General features: G+C 48.4%; 1 protein-coding gene across 1 annotated transcript in view; it reads right to left on the bottom strand.

Annotated features, from left to right (window-relative positions):
• Window positions 1–756: 756 nt before the first annotated feature.
• Window positions 757–17,244, bottom strand: part of LOC139395247 (DEP domain-containing mTOR-interacting protein-like) — a 75,340-nt gene continuing 58,852 nt past the window's right edge. Inside the window, 4 exon segments of the mRNA XM_071142896.1 lie at window positions 757–1,672; window positions 2,178–2,821; window positions 2,880–3,079; window positions 3,190–4,304. Of these exon segments, the coding sequence (XP_070998997.1) occupies window positions 4,176–4,304 (129 nt within the window). The 3' untranslated portion in view covers window positions 757–1,672; window positions 2,178–2,821; window positions 2,880–3,079; window positions 3,190–4,175.

Raw genomic sequence — 17,244 nt, 5'->3', positions numbered from 1 at the left:
GCCTGATAAGACATTATAAAAGGCTCATGGTAATAACACGTTATCACGCGTTTTAAACTGGATGCTTTCAGTAAAGTGGAACCAAAAACAGCTGAAGTATTAAAATGACTCATTGTGATGTGCATTTCTCTAAGTTCTTGCTTAACCAAACAACACAAGCCTTTCCTAGTATGACAGAACCAATAATTAATTACAGGACTAACGTGAAACTAGGTGGTGGAGTAGAAATGTGTAAAACCAACATACCACGAAAACCTCATGCATTGCAGTGGGTCACCCAATCACTGATGTCTATCTAGTCTAATGTTCTTAGTGAGAGCAGCCATTCACCCAATCACTGATGTCTAGTCTAATGTTCTTAGTGAGAGCAGCCATTCACCCAATCACTGATGTCTAATGTTCTTAGTGAGAGCAGCCATTCACCCAATCACTGATGTCTAATGTTCTTAGTGAGAGCAGCCATTCACCCAATCACTGATGCCTAATGTTCTTAGTGAGAGCTTAACCAATGATATATCAGTCCTAAAAAAAGAACCCTGGATCGTTAGCAAGCACTACATTCAAGAAACTATGTAAGTGTATGATGCATTTTGTTGCTTTACACACTTAAGCAAATTATAAAAAGAGACAGAATCCTAGCTTGTCAAAAAGTGACTGTTTACCAAAAACAAACAAAAATCAAACCTATGATTTGAGGCTTGACATTATGGTAAACAACAACACTGCATATCGAAGAAAGATGAACATGAACATTGAGCTTGTACTGCTATTATTTTATTATTATTATTATTAAATCTTACAATGAACCTAGGCTACTTTATCTGACCAGGAAGTGATGTCATAAGACCACAGTTGACCCTGGTACACTGAGCTACAGATGACTCTGTTATTAAATACTGCCATAGATTGTTTCTCTCGTGCCACCAATAGTTCTTCTACTTTAAATTCACAGCTAGCTACCGAAATAAAACCCCTTTCTCCTTCTTAAATACAAGTAGAACCGGGTCTGATGGCAAATAGAAAGGGTTGATCATCATGCGTTTATGTTTCAGGATGGTACAGTATCGTGACGTCTTAACACACTATCCATTTTCTGACATTTTAACTAGAAAACAAACTGATGCAAACAGTTATTTTCATTTTTTAAAGTGCCTTAGTCAGCCTAAATCCATACACAGATCTACATTAAATATATATATATATATGTTAACATATCCATATATTATAGAATTGACGGTAGTGTGGAACATGCCACTTCTGAAAGACTAGTGACTATAGTGGATATACGACATCCACATTCGGCTTATTGGTAACAGGTGGGTGTCGTCATAGGCCTCAATGCCGGTGCTAAAGAAACAGACTCATCACGGTCATTACACGTTATAAATCTTAGAAAACTATGCAAACCACCCCATTTATATCACCATGAGCAGATTCCCTGGACCAAAAAGCTCTTTCAACGGGAGATTCTCACTTCAGCTTGCTTTCTAGTCCAAGACGAGGCAAAATGCATGTCTGGGAGAGGGGCCTGATGGGTAATGGTTCGTTGTGTCATGACAGAGTGAAGGTAGTTGTTACAGGCGCAACCTTTAGGTCTACATATCCTTTAGGTCTACATATCCTTTAGGTCTACATATCCTTTAGGTCTACATATCCTTTAGGTCTACATAACCTTTAGGTCTACATAACCTTTAGGTCTACATATCCTTTAGGTCTACATATCCTTTAGGTCTACATACCCTTTAGGTCTACATACCCTTTAGGTCTACATATCCTTTAGGTCTACATATCCTTTAGGTCTACATATCCTTGAGGTCTACATATCCTTTAGGTCTACATATCCTTTAGGTCTACATACTGAGTCCTATCCTTTAGGTCTACATATCCTTTAGGTCTACATATCCTTTAGGTCTACATATCCTTTAGGTCTACATATCCTTTAGGTCTACATACTGAGTCCTATCCTTTAGGTCTACATATCCTTTAGGTCTACATATCCTTGAGGTCTACATATCCTTTAGGTCTACATATCCTTTAGGTCTACATACTGAGTCCTATCCTTTAGGTCTACATATCCTTTAGGTCTACATATCCTTTAGGTCTACATATCCTTTAGGTCTACATATCCTTTAGGTCTACATATCCTTTAGGTCTACATATCCTTTAGGTCTACATACTGAGTCCTATCCTTTATGTGGTAATTATAACCGTGATATTCAGGCCTACAGACAGTAGAACCATTCAGTCAAGTGTTACCTCATTAACTAGCCAGTAGCTACCTACTTTGTCTTCAAAAGGACGGTTTCCTGAACAAAGAATAATCTTGGACTTTCAAATGGAGAATATCTGTTGATTTAGATTTTTTAGTCCAGGATTTGTTGTCCGGGAAACTCGCCCTAAGGGAAAATACACATCATCAACAACAATTAGTCCTGCATAAACATGAACATTACTACAACCCTGTTTGCTTGGTTAAACTAAGGCCAACTTCACACAACTACCACAATGTATAGTGAGTGATCTCTAGCCAACGGCACAGTGGAACCAGGCTGGTATCTGTGTCACACGCCCAAACAGCTCTGGATTAGTTGGACGTGGTTTGCATCATGTGGCCCAGAGGATTGAACAGTCACTTGTTAATGGTTCACACTCCTGTCCTAAATGATATGCCGCCCGTCTCCTTCAGGCCTGTCCCGAATGATATGCTGTCTCTCTCCCCTTCAGGCCTGTCCCTAATGATATGCTGTCTCTCTCCCCTTCAGGCCTGTCCCGAATGATATGCTGCCTGTCTCCTTCAGGCCTGTCCCGAATGATATGCTGCCTGCCTCCTTCAGGCCTGTCCCTAATGATATGCTGCCTGTCCCGAAATGATATGCTGCCTGTCTCCTTCAGGCCTGTCCCGATATGATATGCTGCCAGTCTCCTTCAGGCCTGTCCCGAAATGATATGCTGCCTGTCTCCTTCAGGCCTGTCCCGAAATGATATGCTGCCTGTCTCCTTCAGGCCTGTCCCGAAATGATATGCTGCCTGTCTCCTTCAGGCCTGTCCCGAAATGATATGCTGCCTGTCTCCTTCAGGCCTGTCCCGAAATGATATGCTGCCTGTCTCCTTCAGGCCTGTCCCGATATGATATGCTGCCATTCTCCTTCAGGCCTGTCCCAAATTATATGCTGCCCGTCTCCTTCAGGCCTGTCTTCAACTTCATCTCGTCCTGGGATAGAGAAAGACAGACAGATCTAGACAGGTCCAGAACTGTCTCTCCTCAGACAGCTTCACACATGGGTAGGTAGTACCATCAATACATAAAGAAAACACAGACCACAGGAGACAGTGAGAAACCAGAAGGGGACAGCAGGGCACAGTCCCCTAATCATGGAGCAGGGGGCTGTTATGTTATCAAGGTCCATCTGATGTCTCAACATCAACTAGACAGATGAGACAGGAGACAAGTGACAAGATGTGTGTATCTAACAGAGTAACTAATGTCACTCTCTCTTCTCCAAGCAGTTCAATTGGAGGCCATCAGAGGGAAGCAGTGTCCAATAGGAAGGAGACGTGGGTGGTGGCTGGCAGAGCTTGACTGAGTCTTTCCTAGAGTTAGAAGCCTAGAGAGAGTTTCCCATAGAGTTAGAAGCCCAGAGAGAGTTTCCCAATAGAGTTAGAAGCCCAGAGAGAGTTTCCCAATAGAGTTAGAAGCCCGGAGAGAGTTTCCCATAGAGTTAGAAGCCCATAGAGAGTTTCCCAGAGAGTTAGAATCCTAGAGAGAGTTTCCCAGAGAGTTAGAAGCCTAGAGAGAGTTTCCCATAGAGTTAGAAGCCCAGAGAGAGTTTCCCATAGAGTTAGAAGCCTAGAGAGAGTTTCCCATAGAGTTAGAAGCCCAGAGAGAGTTTCCCATAGAGTTAGAAGCCCAGAGAGAGTTTCACATGGAGTTAGAAGCCCAGAGAGAGTTTCCCATAGAGTTAGAAGCCCAGAGAGAGTTTCCCATAGAGTTAGAAGCCCAGAGAGAGTTTGCCAGAGAGTTAGAAGCCTAGAGAGAGTTTCCCATAGAGTTAGAAGCCTAGAGAGAGTTTCCCATAGAGTTCCATAAAGGCACTTCTATCTCTATGGTGTCTTTAGAGTCTGCCTTGGGTCTACTCTGCTCAGCCACGCCCCCTGCCACGTGATAGCCTGCCTCTTCAGTAATCTGCTTCCTCCATGACTTCCATGACAACGGTCCTGGGCCCGGTCAGGATGAGGTTACTGACTGTCCTGTAGTCCAGAGACAGCACGTTTAGCCCGTTGACCGAGACCACAAACTGACACACCTAGAGGAGGGAGAAGAACAGAGGAGTTAGCCATGTCTACACATGCATTTCTCTATGGGAGAAACAACAGAAAGGGAGAGGAGAGTTAGCTCTCGATGGGAGAAACCAGAGAAAGGGAGAAGAGAGTTAGCTCTCGATGGGAGAAACAGAGAAAGGGAGAGGAGAGTTAGCTCTCGATGGGATAAACCAGAGAAAGGGAGAGGAGAGTTAGCTCTCGATGGGAGAAACAACAGAAAGGGAGAGGAGAGTTAGCTCTCGATGGGAGAAACAACAGAAAGGGAGAGGAGAGTTAGCTCTCGATGGGAGAAACAACAGAAAGGGAGAGGAGAGTTAGCTCTCGATGGGAGAAACAACAGAAAGGGAGAGGAGAGTTAGCTCTCGATGGGAGAAACAACAGAAAGGGAGAGGAGAGTTAGCTCTCGATGGGAGAAACAACAGAAAGGGAGAGGAGAGTTAGCTCTCGATGGGAGAAACAACAGAAAGGGAGAGGAGAGTTAGCTCTCGATGGGAGAAACAACAGAAAGGGAGAGGAGAGTTAGCTCTCGATGGGAGAAACAAGAGAAAGGGAGAAGAGAGTTAGCTCTCGATGGGAGAAACAAGAGAAAGGGAGAAGAGAGTTAGCTCTCGATGGGAGAAACAACAGAAAGGGAGAGGAGAGTTAGCTCTCGATGGGAGAAACAACAGAAAGGGAGAGGAGAGTTAGCTCTCGATGGGAGAAACAAGAGAAAGGGAGAGGAGAGTTAGCTCTCGATGGGATAAACCAGAGAAAGGGAGAGGAGAGTTAGCTCTCGATGGGAGAAACAACAGAAAGGGAGAGGAGAGTTAGCTCTCGATGGGAGAAACAACAGAAAGGGAGAGGAGAGTTAGCTCTCGATGGGAGAAACAACAGAAAGGGAGAGGAGAGTTAGCTCTCGATGGGAGAAACAACAGAAAGGGAGAGGAGAGTTAGCTCTCGATGGGAGAAACAACAGAAAGGGAGAGGAGAGTTAGCGCTCGATGGGAGAAACAAGAGAAAGGGAGAAGAGAGTTAGCTCTCGATGGGAGAAACAAGAGAAAGGGAGAGGAGAGTTAGCTCTCGATGGGAGAAACAACAGAAAGGGAGAGGAGAGTTAGCTCTCGATGGGAGAAACAAGAGAAAGGGAGAGGAGAGTTAGCTCTCGATGGGAGAAACAGAGAAAGGGAGAGGAGAGTTAGCTCTCGATGGGAGAAACAGAGAAAGGGAGAGGAGAGTTAGCTCTCGATGGGAGAAACACAGAACAGGACAGGAGAGTTAGCTCTCGATGGGAAAAACATTTGATTTGATTGCTGACTCACTATTGCAACAGTGTTGGCAAAAACAAACATGTTTTAGGACTGTTTTGCAACATGGCAAGCCATTGTCTCAACTTCACCCTAATTTCATGCAGTGAAGGAATTCTAGAGCATCTCCTCGCTGCAAATTACATCAAAAACACAATCCCTTATTTTTCTTGGCAACGGGTCAACCGTTACCCAGAAGGCCCCAGTCACTCAGGAGTTAATACTCCTAGAAAAGAGCACTTGAGGATTTCTCAGAAAAAGCGTTTGTTAACCGTTTCATGGCCATGCCGTGGCTGAAATGAATGAGATACTGGTTATCTTAGGCTGCAGAGAATTTGTAGAGAAGGAGCCATGTTAAACTGCGGGGTATAAGTCGTTGTTCTGTGTTACCACGGCGACAGGGTATAAGTCATTGTTCTGTGTTACCACTGCTACAGGGTATAAGTCATTGTTCTGTGTTACCACGGCGACAGGGTATAAGTCATTGTTCTGTGTTACCACTGCTACAGGGTATAAGTCATTGTTCTGTGTTACCACGGCGACAGGGTATAAGTCATTGTTCTGTGTTACCACTGCTACAGGGTATAAGTCATTGTTCTGTGTTACCACGGCGACAGGGTATAAGTCATTGTTCTGTGTTACCACTGCTACAGGGTATAAGTCATTGTTCTGTGTTACCACGGCGACAGGGTATAAGTCATTGTTCTGTGTTACCACTGCTACAGGGTATAAGTCATTGTTCTGTGTTACCACGGCGACAGGGTATAAGTCATTGTTCTGTCTAACAACTGCGGTTATATTTTTCTTTACCAATCACTCCAGATGTTTGGAGAAGGATAGTTGTGTTGTGGTCTGAGTCTCAGCAGACCTCTACTGTCTCCTGTTGTGGTCTGAGTCTCAGCAGACCTCTACGGTCTCCTGTTGTGTTGTCTGAGTCTCCTCAGACCTCTACCGTCTCCTGTTGTGTTGTCTGAGTCTCCTCAGACCTCTACCGTCTCCTGTTGTGTTGTCTGAGTCACCTCAGACCTCTACCGTCTCCTGTTGTGTTGTCTGAGTCTCCTCAGACCTCTACGGTCTCCTGTTGTGTTGTCTGAGTCACCTCAGACCTCTACGGTCTCCTGTTGTGTTGTCTGAGTCTCCTCAGACCTCTACCGTCTCCTGTTGTGTTGTCTGAGTCTCCTCAGACCTCTACCGTCTCCTGTTGTGTTGTCTGAGTCTCCTCAGACCTCTACCGTCTCCTGTTGTGTTGTCTGAGTCTCCTCAGACCTCTACGGTCTCCTGTTGTGTTGTCTGAGTCTCCTCAGACCTCTACCGTCTCCTGTTGTGTTGTCTGAGTCTCCTCAGACCTCTACTGTCTCCTGTTGTGTTGTCTGAGTCTCCTCAGACCTCTACGGTCTCCTGTTGTGTTGTCTGAGTCTCCTCAGACCTCTACTGTCTCCTGTTGTGTTGTGATTATATGTATTACATGGCTGTGGTTGCCATGACGGAGATGTTCTGCCTCATTCATATTATAAAATGACCTCAACTCTGGCAACGTTCGACCAACATTATAAAACTGCCGCTCTAGCAACGTTAGACGTAACATTTGGAAGCAGTGAGTCAACTCTCTCTGTCATTATCTCCTTCCAAAGGTCCCCATAGAATGAGAGTTTATGGGCCACTTCAAGAGCTGTGACTCGCTTTTAGTGCCTCTGTTAAGAGGCAGCAGCATATGTGATCAATGTGAGAGTCAGGGCCTGTTTTACAACAGAGGAAAGGCAGGCAGTAAACACAAGGCTTCAGTCAGAGCCTGTTTTACCACAGAGTAAAGGCAGGCAGTAAACACAAGGCTTCAGTCAGAGCCTGTTTTACCACAGAGTAAAGGCAGGCAGTAAACACAAGGCTTCAGTCAGAGCCTGTTTTACCACAGAGTAAAGGCAGGCAGTAAACACAAGGCTTCAGTCAGAGCCTGTTTTACCACAGAGTAAAGGCAGGCAGTAAACACAAGGCATCAGTCAGAGCCTGTTTTACCACAGAGTAAAGGCAGGCAGTAAACACAAGGCTTCAGTCAGAGCCTGTTTTACCACAGAGTAAAGGCAGGCAGTAAACACAAGGCTTCAGTCAGAGCCTGTTTTACCACAGAGTAAAGGCAGGCAGTAAACACAAGGCTTCAGTCAGAGCCTGTTTTACCACAGAGGAAAGGCAGGCAGTAAACACAAGGCTTCAGAGCCTGTTTTACCACAGAGGAAAGGCAGGCAGTAAACACAAGGCTTCAGTCAGAGCCTGTTTTACCACAGAGTAAAGGCAGGCAGTAAACACAAGGCTTCAGTCAGAGCCTGTTTTACCACAGAGGAAAGGCAGGCAGTAAACACAAGGCTTCAGTCAGAGCCTGTTTTACCACAGAGTAAAGGCAGGCAGTAAACACAAGGCTTCAGTCAGAGCCTGTTTTACCACAGAGGAAAGGCAGGCAGTAAACACAAGGCTTCAGTCAGAGCCTGTTTTACCACAGAGGAAAGGCAGGCAGTAAACACAAGGCTTCAGTCAGAGCCTGTTTTACCACAGAGTAAAGGCAGGCAGTAAACACAAGGCTTCAGTCAGAGCCTGTTTTACCACAGAGGAAAGGCAGGCAGTAAACACAAGGCTTCAGACAGAGCCTGTTTTACCACAGAGGAAAGGCAGGCAGTAAACACAAGGCTTCAGACAGAGCCTGTTTTACCACAGAGGAAAGGCAGGCAGTAAACACAAGGCTTCAGACAGAGCCTGTTTTACCACAGAGGAAAGGCAGGCAGTAAACACAAGGCTTCAGACAGAGCCTGTTTTACCACAGAGGAAAGGCAGGCAGTAAACACAAGGCTTCAGTCAGAGCCTGTTTTACCACAGAGGAAAGGCAGGCAGTAAACACAAGTCTTCAGACAGAGCCTGTTTTACCACAGAGGAAAGGCAGGCAGTAAACACAAGGCTTCAGTCAGAGCCTGTTTTACCACAGAGGAAAGGCAGGCAGTAAACACAAGTCTTCAGACAGAGCCTGTTTTACCACAGAGGAAAGGCAGGCAGTAAACACAAGGCTTCAGTCAGAGCCTGTTTTACCACAGAGGAAAGGCAGGCAGTAAACACAAGGCTTCAGTCAGAGCCTGTTTTACCACAGAGGAAAGGCAGGCAGTAAACACAAGGCTTCAGTCAGAGCCTGTTTTACCACAGAGGAAAGGCAGGCAGTAAACACAAGGCTTCAGTCAGAGCCTGTTTTACCACAGAGGAAAGGCAGGCAGTAAACACAAGGCTTCAGTCAGAGCCTGTTTTACCACAGAGGAAAGGCAGGCAGTAAACACAAGGCTTCAGTCAGAGCCTGTTTTACCACAGAGGAAAGGCAGGCAGTAAACACAAGGCTTCAGTCAGAGCCTGTTTTACCACAGAGGAAAGGCAGGCAGTAAACACAAGGCTTCAGTCAGAGCCTGTTTTACCACAGAGGAAAGGCAGGCAGTAAACACAAGGCTTCAGAGCCTGTTTTACCACAGAGGAAAGGCAGGCAGTAAACACAAGGCTTCAGTCAGAGCCTGTTTTACCACAGAGGAAAGGCAGGCAGTAAACACAAGGCTTCAGTCAGAGCCTGTTTTACCACAGAGGAAAGGCAGGCAGTAAACACAAGGCTTCAGTCAGAGCCTGTTTTACCACAGAGTAAAGGCAGGCAGTAAACACAAGGCTTCAGTCAGAGCCTGTTTTACCACAGAGTAAAGGCAGGCAGTAAACACAAGGCTTCAGTCAGAGCCTGTTTTACCACAGAGGAAAGGCAGGCAGTAAACACAAGTCTTCAGACAGAGCCTGTTTTACCACAGAGTAAAGGCAGGCAGTAAACACAAGTCTTCAGACAGAGCCTGTTTTACCACAGAGGAAAGGCAGGCAGTAAACACAAGGCTTCAGTCAGAGCCTGTTTTACCACAGAGGAAAGGCAGGCAGTAAACACAAGGCTTCAGTCAGAGCCTGTTTTACCACAGAGGAAAGGCAGGCAGTAAACACAAGTCTTCAGAGCCTGTTTTACCACAGAGGAAAGGCAGGCAGTAAACACAAGGCTTCAGTCAGAGCCTGTTTTACCACAGAGGAAAGGCAGGCAGTAAACACAAGGCTTCAGTCAGAGCCTGTTTTACCACAGAGGAAAGGCAGGCAGTAAACACAAGTCTTCAGAGCCTGTTTTACCACAGAGGAAAGGCAGGCAGTAAACACAAGGCTTCAGTCAGAGCCTGTTTTACCACAGAGGAAAGGCAGGCAGTAAACACAAGGCTTCAGTCAGAGCCTGTTTTACCACAGAGGAAAGGCAGGCAGTAAACACAAGTCTTCAGACAGAGCCTGTTTTACCACAGAGGAAAGGCAGGCAGTAAACACAAGGCTTCAGTCAGAGCCTGTTTTACCACAGAGGAAAGGCAGGCAGTAAACACAAGGCTTCAGTCAGAGCCTGTTTTACCACAGAGGAAAGGCAGGCAGTAAACACAAGGCTTCAGTCAGAGCCTGTTTTACCACAGAGTAAAGGCAGGCAGTAAACACAAGGCTTCAGTCAGAGCCTGTTTTACCACAGAGGAAAGGCAGGCAGTAAACACAAGGCTTCAGTCAGAGCCTGTTTTACCACAGAGGAAAGGCAGGCAGTAAACACAAGGCTTCAGTCAGAGCCTGTTTTACCACAGAGGAAAGGCAGGCAGTAAACACAAGGCTTCAGTCAGAGCCTGTTTTACCACAGAGGAAAGGCAGGCAGTAAACACAAGGCTTCAGTCAGAGCCTGTTTTACCACAGAGGAAAGGCAGGCAGTAAACACAAGGCTTCAGAGCCTGTTTTACCACAGAGGAAAGGCAGGCAGTAAACACAAGGCTTCAGTCAGAGCCTGTTTTACCACAGAGGAAAGGCAGGCAGTAAACACAAGGCTTCAGTCAGAGCCTGTTTTACCACAGAGGAAAGGCAGGCAGTAAACACAAGGCTTCAGTCAGAGCCTGTTTTACCACAGAGTAAAGGCAGGCAGTAAACACAAGGCTTCAGTCAGAGCCTGTTTTACCACAGAGTAAAGGCAGGCAGTAAACACAAGGCTTCAGTCAGAGCCTGTTTTACCACAGAGGAAAGGCAGGCAGTAAACACAAGTCTTCAGACAGAGCCTGTTTTACCACAGAGTAAAGGCAGGCAGTAAACACAAGTCTTCAGACAGAGCCTGTTTTACCACAGAGGAAAGGCAGGCAGTAAACACAAGGCTTCAGTCAGAGCCTGTTTTACCACAGAGGAAAGGCAGGCAGTAAACACAAGGCTTCAGTCAGAGCCTGTTTTACCACAGAGGAAAGGCAGGCAGTAAACACAAGTCTTCAGAGCCTGTTTTACCACAGAGGAAAGGCAGGCAGTAAACACAAGGCTTCAGTCAGAGCCTGTTTTACCACAGAGGAAAGGCAGGCAGTAAACACAAGGCTTCAGTCAGAGCCTGTTTTACCACAGAGGAAAGGCAGGCAGTAAACACAAGTCTTCAGACAGAGCCTGTTTTACCACAGAGGAAAGGCAGGCAGTAAACACAAGGCTTCAGTCAGAGCCTGTTTTACCACAGAGGAAAGGCAGGCAGTAAACACAAGGCTTCAGTCAGAGCCTGTTTTACCACAGAGGAAAGGCAGGCAGTAAACACAAGGCTTCAGTCAGAGCCTGTTTTACCACAGAGGAAAGGCAGGCAGTAAACACAAGGCTTCAGTCAGAGCCTGTTTTACCACAGAGGAAAGGCAGGCAGTAAACACAAGGCTTCAGTCAGAGCCTGTTTTACCACAGAGGAAAGGCAGGCAGTAAACACAAGGCTTCAGTCAGAGCCTGTTTTACCACAGAGGAAAGGCAGGCAGTAAACACAAGGCTTCAGAGCCTGTTTTACCACAGAGTAAAGGCAGGCAGTAAACACAAGGCTTCAGTCAGAGCCTGTTTTACCACAGAGTAAAGGCAGGCAGTAAACACAAGGCTTCAGTCAGAGCCTGTTTTACCACAGAGGAAAGGCAGGCAGTAAACACAAGTCTTCAGACAGAGCCTGTTTTACCACAGAGTAAAGGCAGGCAGTAAACACAAGTCTTCAGACAGAGCCTGTTTTACCACAGAGGAAAGGCAGGCAGTAAACACAAGGCTTCAGTCAGAGCCTGTTTTACCACAGAGGAAAGGCAGGCAGTAAACACAAGGCTTCAGTCAGAGCCTGTTTTACCACAGAGGAAAGGCAGGCAGTAAACACAAGTCTTCAGAGCCTGTTTTACCACAGAGGAAAGGCAGGCAGTAAACACAAGGCTTCAGTCAGAGCCTGTTTTACCACAGAGGAAAGGCAGGCAGTAAACACAAGGCTTCAGTCAGAGCCTGTTTTACCACAGAGGAAAGGCAGGCAGTAAACACAAGTCTTCAGACAGAGCCTGTTTTACCACAGAGGAAAGGCAGGCAGTAAACACAAGGCTTCAGTCAGAGCCTGTTTTACCACAGAGGAAAGGCAGGCAGTAAACACAAGGCTTCAGTCAGAGCCTGTTTTACCACAGAGGAAAGGCAGGCAGTAAACACAAGGCTTCAGTCAGAGCCTGTTTTACCACAGAGGAAAGGCAGGCAGTAAACACAAGTCTTCAGAGCCTGTTTTACCACAGAGGAAAGGCAGGCAGTAAACACAAGGCTTCAGTCAGAGCCTGTTTTACCACAGAGGAAAGGCAGGCAGTAAACACAAGGCTTCAGTCAGAGCCTGTTTTACCACAGAGGAAAGGCAGGCAGTAAACACAAGTCTTCAGACAGAGCCTGTTTTACCACAGAGGAAAGGCAGGCAGTAAACACAAGGCTTCAGTCAGAGCCTGTTTTACCACAGAGGAAAGGCAGGCAGTAAACACAAGGCTTCAGTCAGAGCCTGTTTTACCACAGAGGAAAGGCAGGCAGTAAACACAAGGCTTCAGTCAGAGCCTGTTTTACCACAGAGGAAAGGCAGGCAGTAAACACAAGGCTTCAGTCAGAGCCTGTTTTACCACAGAGGAAAGGCAGGCAGTAAACACAAGGCTTCAGTCAGAGCCTGTTTTACCACAGAGGAAAGGCAGGCAGTAAACACAAGGCTTCAGTCAGAGCCTGTTTTACCACAGAGGAAAGGCAGGCAGTAAACACAAGGCTTCAGTCAGAGCCTGTTTTACCACAGAGTAAAGGCAGGCAGTAAACACAAGGCTTCAGACAGAGCCTGTTTTACCACAGAGGAAAGGCAGGCAGTAAACACAAGTCTTCAGTCAGAGCCTGTTTTACCACAGAGGAAAGGCAGGCAGTAAACACAAGGCTTCAGACAGAGCCTGTTTTACCACAGAGGAAAGGCAGGCAGTAAACACAAGTCTTCAGTCAGAGCCTGTTTTACCACAGAGTAAAGGCAGGCAGTAAACACAAGTCTTCAGAGCCTGTTTTACCACAGAGGAAAGGCAGGCAGTAAACACAAGGCTTCAGTCAGAGCCTGTTTTACCACAGAGGAAAGGCAGGCAGTAAACACAAGGCTTCAGAGCCTGTTTTACCACAGAGGAAAGGCAGGCAGTAAACACAAGGCTTCAGACTGTCTGACCAACATGGCTTATATAAGAAGCATCAATAACCATGCAGAGAGAACAGCATTTAGTGTAACTGACTGCCTGTGTCCAGAATATCACCACATTCCCTATGTAGTGCACTACGTTTGAACAGGGCCCATAGGTCTATGGTCTAAAGTAGTGCACTACATAGGGCGCCATTTGGGACACAAACCCCTGGCTGCACAGATCCGTTATTACTGCATCAGCTTGATTTCTATGGGATGGAGCCAGCTCTGCTCTTGACTTAGAGGAGAAGGGGAGGGGAAGAGAGGGGAATAGGGAGAGAGGAGATGAGAAAGGGAGGGGAATAGGGAGAGAGGAGATGAGAAAGGGAGGGGAATAGGGAGAGAGGAGGAGATGAGAAAGGGAGGGGAATAGGGAGAGAGGAGATGAGAAAGGGAGGGGAATAGGGAGAGAGGAGATGAGAAAGGGAGGGGAATAGGGAGAGAGGAGATGAGAAAGGGAGGGGAATAGGGAGAGAGGAGATGAGAAAGGGAGGGGAATAGGGAGAGAGGAGATGAGAAAGGGAGGGGAATAGGGAGAGAGGAGATGAGAAAGGGAGGGGAATAGGGAGAGAGGAGATGAGAAAGGGAGGGGAATAGGGAGAGAGGAGATGAGAAAGGGAGGGGAATAGGGAGAGAGGAGATGAGAAAGGGAGGGGAGAAGGGAGAGAGGAGATGAGAAAGGGAGGGGAATAGGGAGAGAGGAGATGAGAAAGGGAGGGGAATAGGGAGAGGGGAGATGAGAAAGGGAGGGGAATAGGGAGAGGGGAGATGAGAAAGGGAGGGGAATAGGGAGAGGGGAGATGAGAAAGGGAGGGGAATAGGGAGAGAGGAGAGGAGAAAGGGAGGGGAATAGGGAGAGGGGAGATGAGAAAGGGAGGGAATAGGGAGAGGGGAGATGAGAAAGGGAGGGAATAGGGAGAGAGGAGAGGAGAAAGGAAGGGGGAGAGGGAGAGAGGAGAGGAGAAAGGAAGGGGGAGAGGGAGAGAGGAGATGAGAAAGGGAGGGAATAGTGAGAGAGGAGAGGAGAAAGGGAGGGGAATAGGGAGAGAGGAGAGGAGAAAGGAAGGGGGAGAGAGGAGAGGAGAAAGGAAGGGGGAGAGAGGAGAGGAGAAAGGAAGGGGGAGAGGGAGAGAGGAGAAAGGAAGGGGGAGAGGGAGAGAGGAGATGAGAAAGGAAGAGGGAGAGGGAGAGAGGAGATGAGAAAGGAAGGGGGAGAGGGAGAGAGGAGATGAGAAAGGAAGGGGGAGAGGGAGAGAGGAGATGAGAAAGGAAGGGGGAGAGGGAGAGAGGAGAGGAGAAAGGAAGGGGGAGAGGGAGAGAGGAGAGGAGAAAGGAAGGGGGAGAGGGAGAGAGGAGAGGAGAAAGGGAGGGGAATAGGGAGAGGGGAGATGAGAAAGGGAGGGGAATAGGGAGAGGGGAGATGAGAAAGGGAGGGGAATAGGGAGAGGGGAGATGAGAAAGGGAGGGGAATAGGGAGAGGGGAGAGGAGAAAGGGAGGGGAATAGGGAGAGGGGAGATGAGAAAGGGAGGGGAATAGGGAGAGAGGAGATGAGAAAGGGAGGGGAATAGGGAGAGGGGAGATGAGAAAGGGAGGGGAATAGGGAGAGAGGAGAGGAGAAAGGGAGGGGAATAGGGAGAGGGGAGATGAGAAAGGGAGGGAATAGGGAGAGGGGAGATGAGAAAGGGAGGGAATAGGGAGAGAGGAGAGGAGAAAGGAAGGGGGAGAGGGAGAGAGGAGAGGAGAAAGGAAGGGGGAGAGGGAGAGAGGAGATGAGAAAGGGAGGGAATAGTGAGAGAGGAGAGGAGAAAGGGAGGGGAATAGGGAGAGAGGAGATGAGAAAGGGAGGGAATAGGGAGAGAGGAGAGGAGAAAGGAAGGGGGAGAGAGGAGAGGAGAAAGGAAGGGGGAGAGGGAGAGAGGAGAGGAGAAAGGAAGGGGAGAGGGAGAGAGGAGATGAGAAAGGAAGGGGGAGAGGGAGAGAGGAGATGAGAAAGGAAGGGGGAGAGGGAGAGAGGAGATGAGAAAGGAAGGGGGAGAGGGAGAGAGGAGAGGAGAAAGGAAGGGGGAGAGGGAGAGAGGAGAGGAGAAAGGAAGGGGGAGAGGGAGAGAGGAGAGGAGAAAGGAAGGGGGAGAGGGAGAGAGGAGAGGAGAAAGGAAGGGGAGAGGGAGAGAGGAGAGGAGAAAGGGAGGGGAATAGGGAGAGAGGAGATGAGAAAGGGAGGGGAATAGGGAGAGAGGAGATGAGAAAGGGAGGGGCATAGGGAGAGAGGAGATGAGAAAGGGAGGGGAATAGGGAGAGAGGAGATGAGAAAGGGAGGGGAATAGGGAGAGAGGAGATGAGAAAGGGAGGGGAATAGGGAGAGAGGAGATGAGAAAGGGAGGGGAATAGGGAGAGAGGAGATGAGAAAGGGAGGGGAATAGGGAGAGAGGAGATGAGAAAGGGAGGGGAATAGGGAGAGAGGAGATGAGAAAGGGAGGGGAATAGGGAGAGAGGAGAGGAGAAAGGGAGGGGAATAGGGAGAGGGGAGATGAGAAAGGGAGGGAATAGGGAGAGGGGAGATGAGAAAGGGAGGGAATAGGGAGAGAGGAGAGGAGAAAGGAAGGGGGAGAGGGAGAGAGGAGAGGAGAAAGGAAGGGGGAGAGGGAGAGAGGAGATGAGAAAGGGAGGGAATAGTGAGAGAGGAGAGGAGAAAGGGAGGGGAATAGGGAGAGAGGAGAGGAGAAAGGAAGGGGGAGAGAGGAGAGGAGAAAGGAAGGGGGAGAGAGGAGAGGAGAAAGGAAGGGGGAGAGGGAGAGAGGAGAGGAGAAAGGAAGGGGGAGAGGGAGAGAGGAGAGGAGAAAGGAAGGGGGAGAGGGAGAGAGGAGATGAGAAAGGAAGGGGGAGAGGGAGAGAGGAGATGAGAAAGGAAGGGGGAGAGGGAGAGAGGAGATGAGAAAGGAAGGGGGAGAGGGAGAGAGGAGATGAGAAAGGAAGGGGGAGAGGGAGAGAGGAGATGAGAAAGGAAGGGGTAGAGGGAGAGAGGAGAGGAGAAAGGAAGGGGGAGAGGGAGAGAGGAGAGGAGAAAGGAAGGGGGAGAGGGAGAGAGGAGAGGAGAAAGGGAGGGGAATAGGGAGAGGGGAGATGAGAAAGGGAGGGGAATAGGGAGAGGGGAGATGAGAAAGGGAGGGGAATAGGGAGAGGGGAGATGAGAAAGGGAGGGGAATAGGGAGAGAGGAGAGGAGAAAGGGAGGGGAATAGGGAGAGGGGAGATGAGAAAGGGAGGGGAATAGGGAGAGAGGAGATGAGAAAGGGAGGGGAATAGGGAGAGGGGAGATGAGAAAGGGAGGGGAATAGGGAGAGGGGAGATGAGAAAGGGAGGGGAATAGGGAGAGAGGAGAGGAGAAAGGGAGGGGAATAGGGAGAGGGGAGATGAGAAAGGGAGGGAATAGGGAGAGGGGAGATGAGAAAGGGAGGGAATAGGGAGAGAGGAGAGGAGAAAGGAAGGGGGAGAGGGAGAGAGGAGAGGAGAAAGGAAGGGGGAGAGGGAGAGAGGAGATGAGAAAGGGAGGGAATAGTGAGAGAGGAGAGGAGAAAGGGAGGGGAATAGGGAGAGAGGAGATGAGAAAGGGAGGGAATAGGGAGAGAGGAGAGGAGAAAGGAAGGGGGAGAGAGGAGAGGAGAAAGGAAGGGGGAGAGGGAGAGAGGAGAGGAGAAAGGAAGGGGAGAGGGAGAGAGGAGATGAGAAAGGAAGGGGGAGAGGGAGAGAGGAGATGAGAAAGGAAGGGGGAGAGGGAGAGAGGAGAGGAGAAAGGAAGGGGGAGAGGGAGAGAGGAGAGGAGAAAGGAAGGGGAGAGGGAGAGAGGAGAGGAGAAAGGAAGGGGGAGAGGGAGAGAGGAGAGGAGAAAGGAAGGGGGAGAGGGAGAGAGGAGATGAGAAAGGGAGGGGAATAGGGAGAGGGGAGATGAGAAAGGGAGGGGAATAGGGAGAGGGGAGATGAGAAAGGGAGGGGAATAGGGAGAGAGGAGATGAGAAAGGGAGGGGAATAGGGAGAGAGGAGATGAGAAAGGGAGGGGAATAGGGAGAGAGGAGATGAGAAAGGGAGGGGAATAGGGAGAGAGGAGATG

The sequence above is a fragment of the Oncorhynchus clarkii genome, unplaced genomic scaffold (genome assembly GCF_045791955.1).
Source record: "Oncorhynchus clarkii lewisi isolate Uvic-CL-2024 unplaced genomic scaffold, UVic_Ocla_1.0 unplaced_contig_14050_pilon_pilon, whole genome shotgun sequence".
In the NCBI taxonomy this organism is placed as follows: Eukaryota; Metazoa; Chordata; class Actinopteri; order Salmoniformes; family Salmonidae; genus Oncorhynchus; species Oncorhynchus clarkii.
The sequence above is the reverse complement of the archived record's forward strand: the minus strand, read 5'-3'. Positions and strand labels throughout refer to the sequence as shown.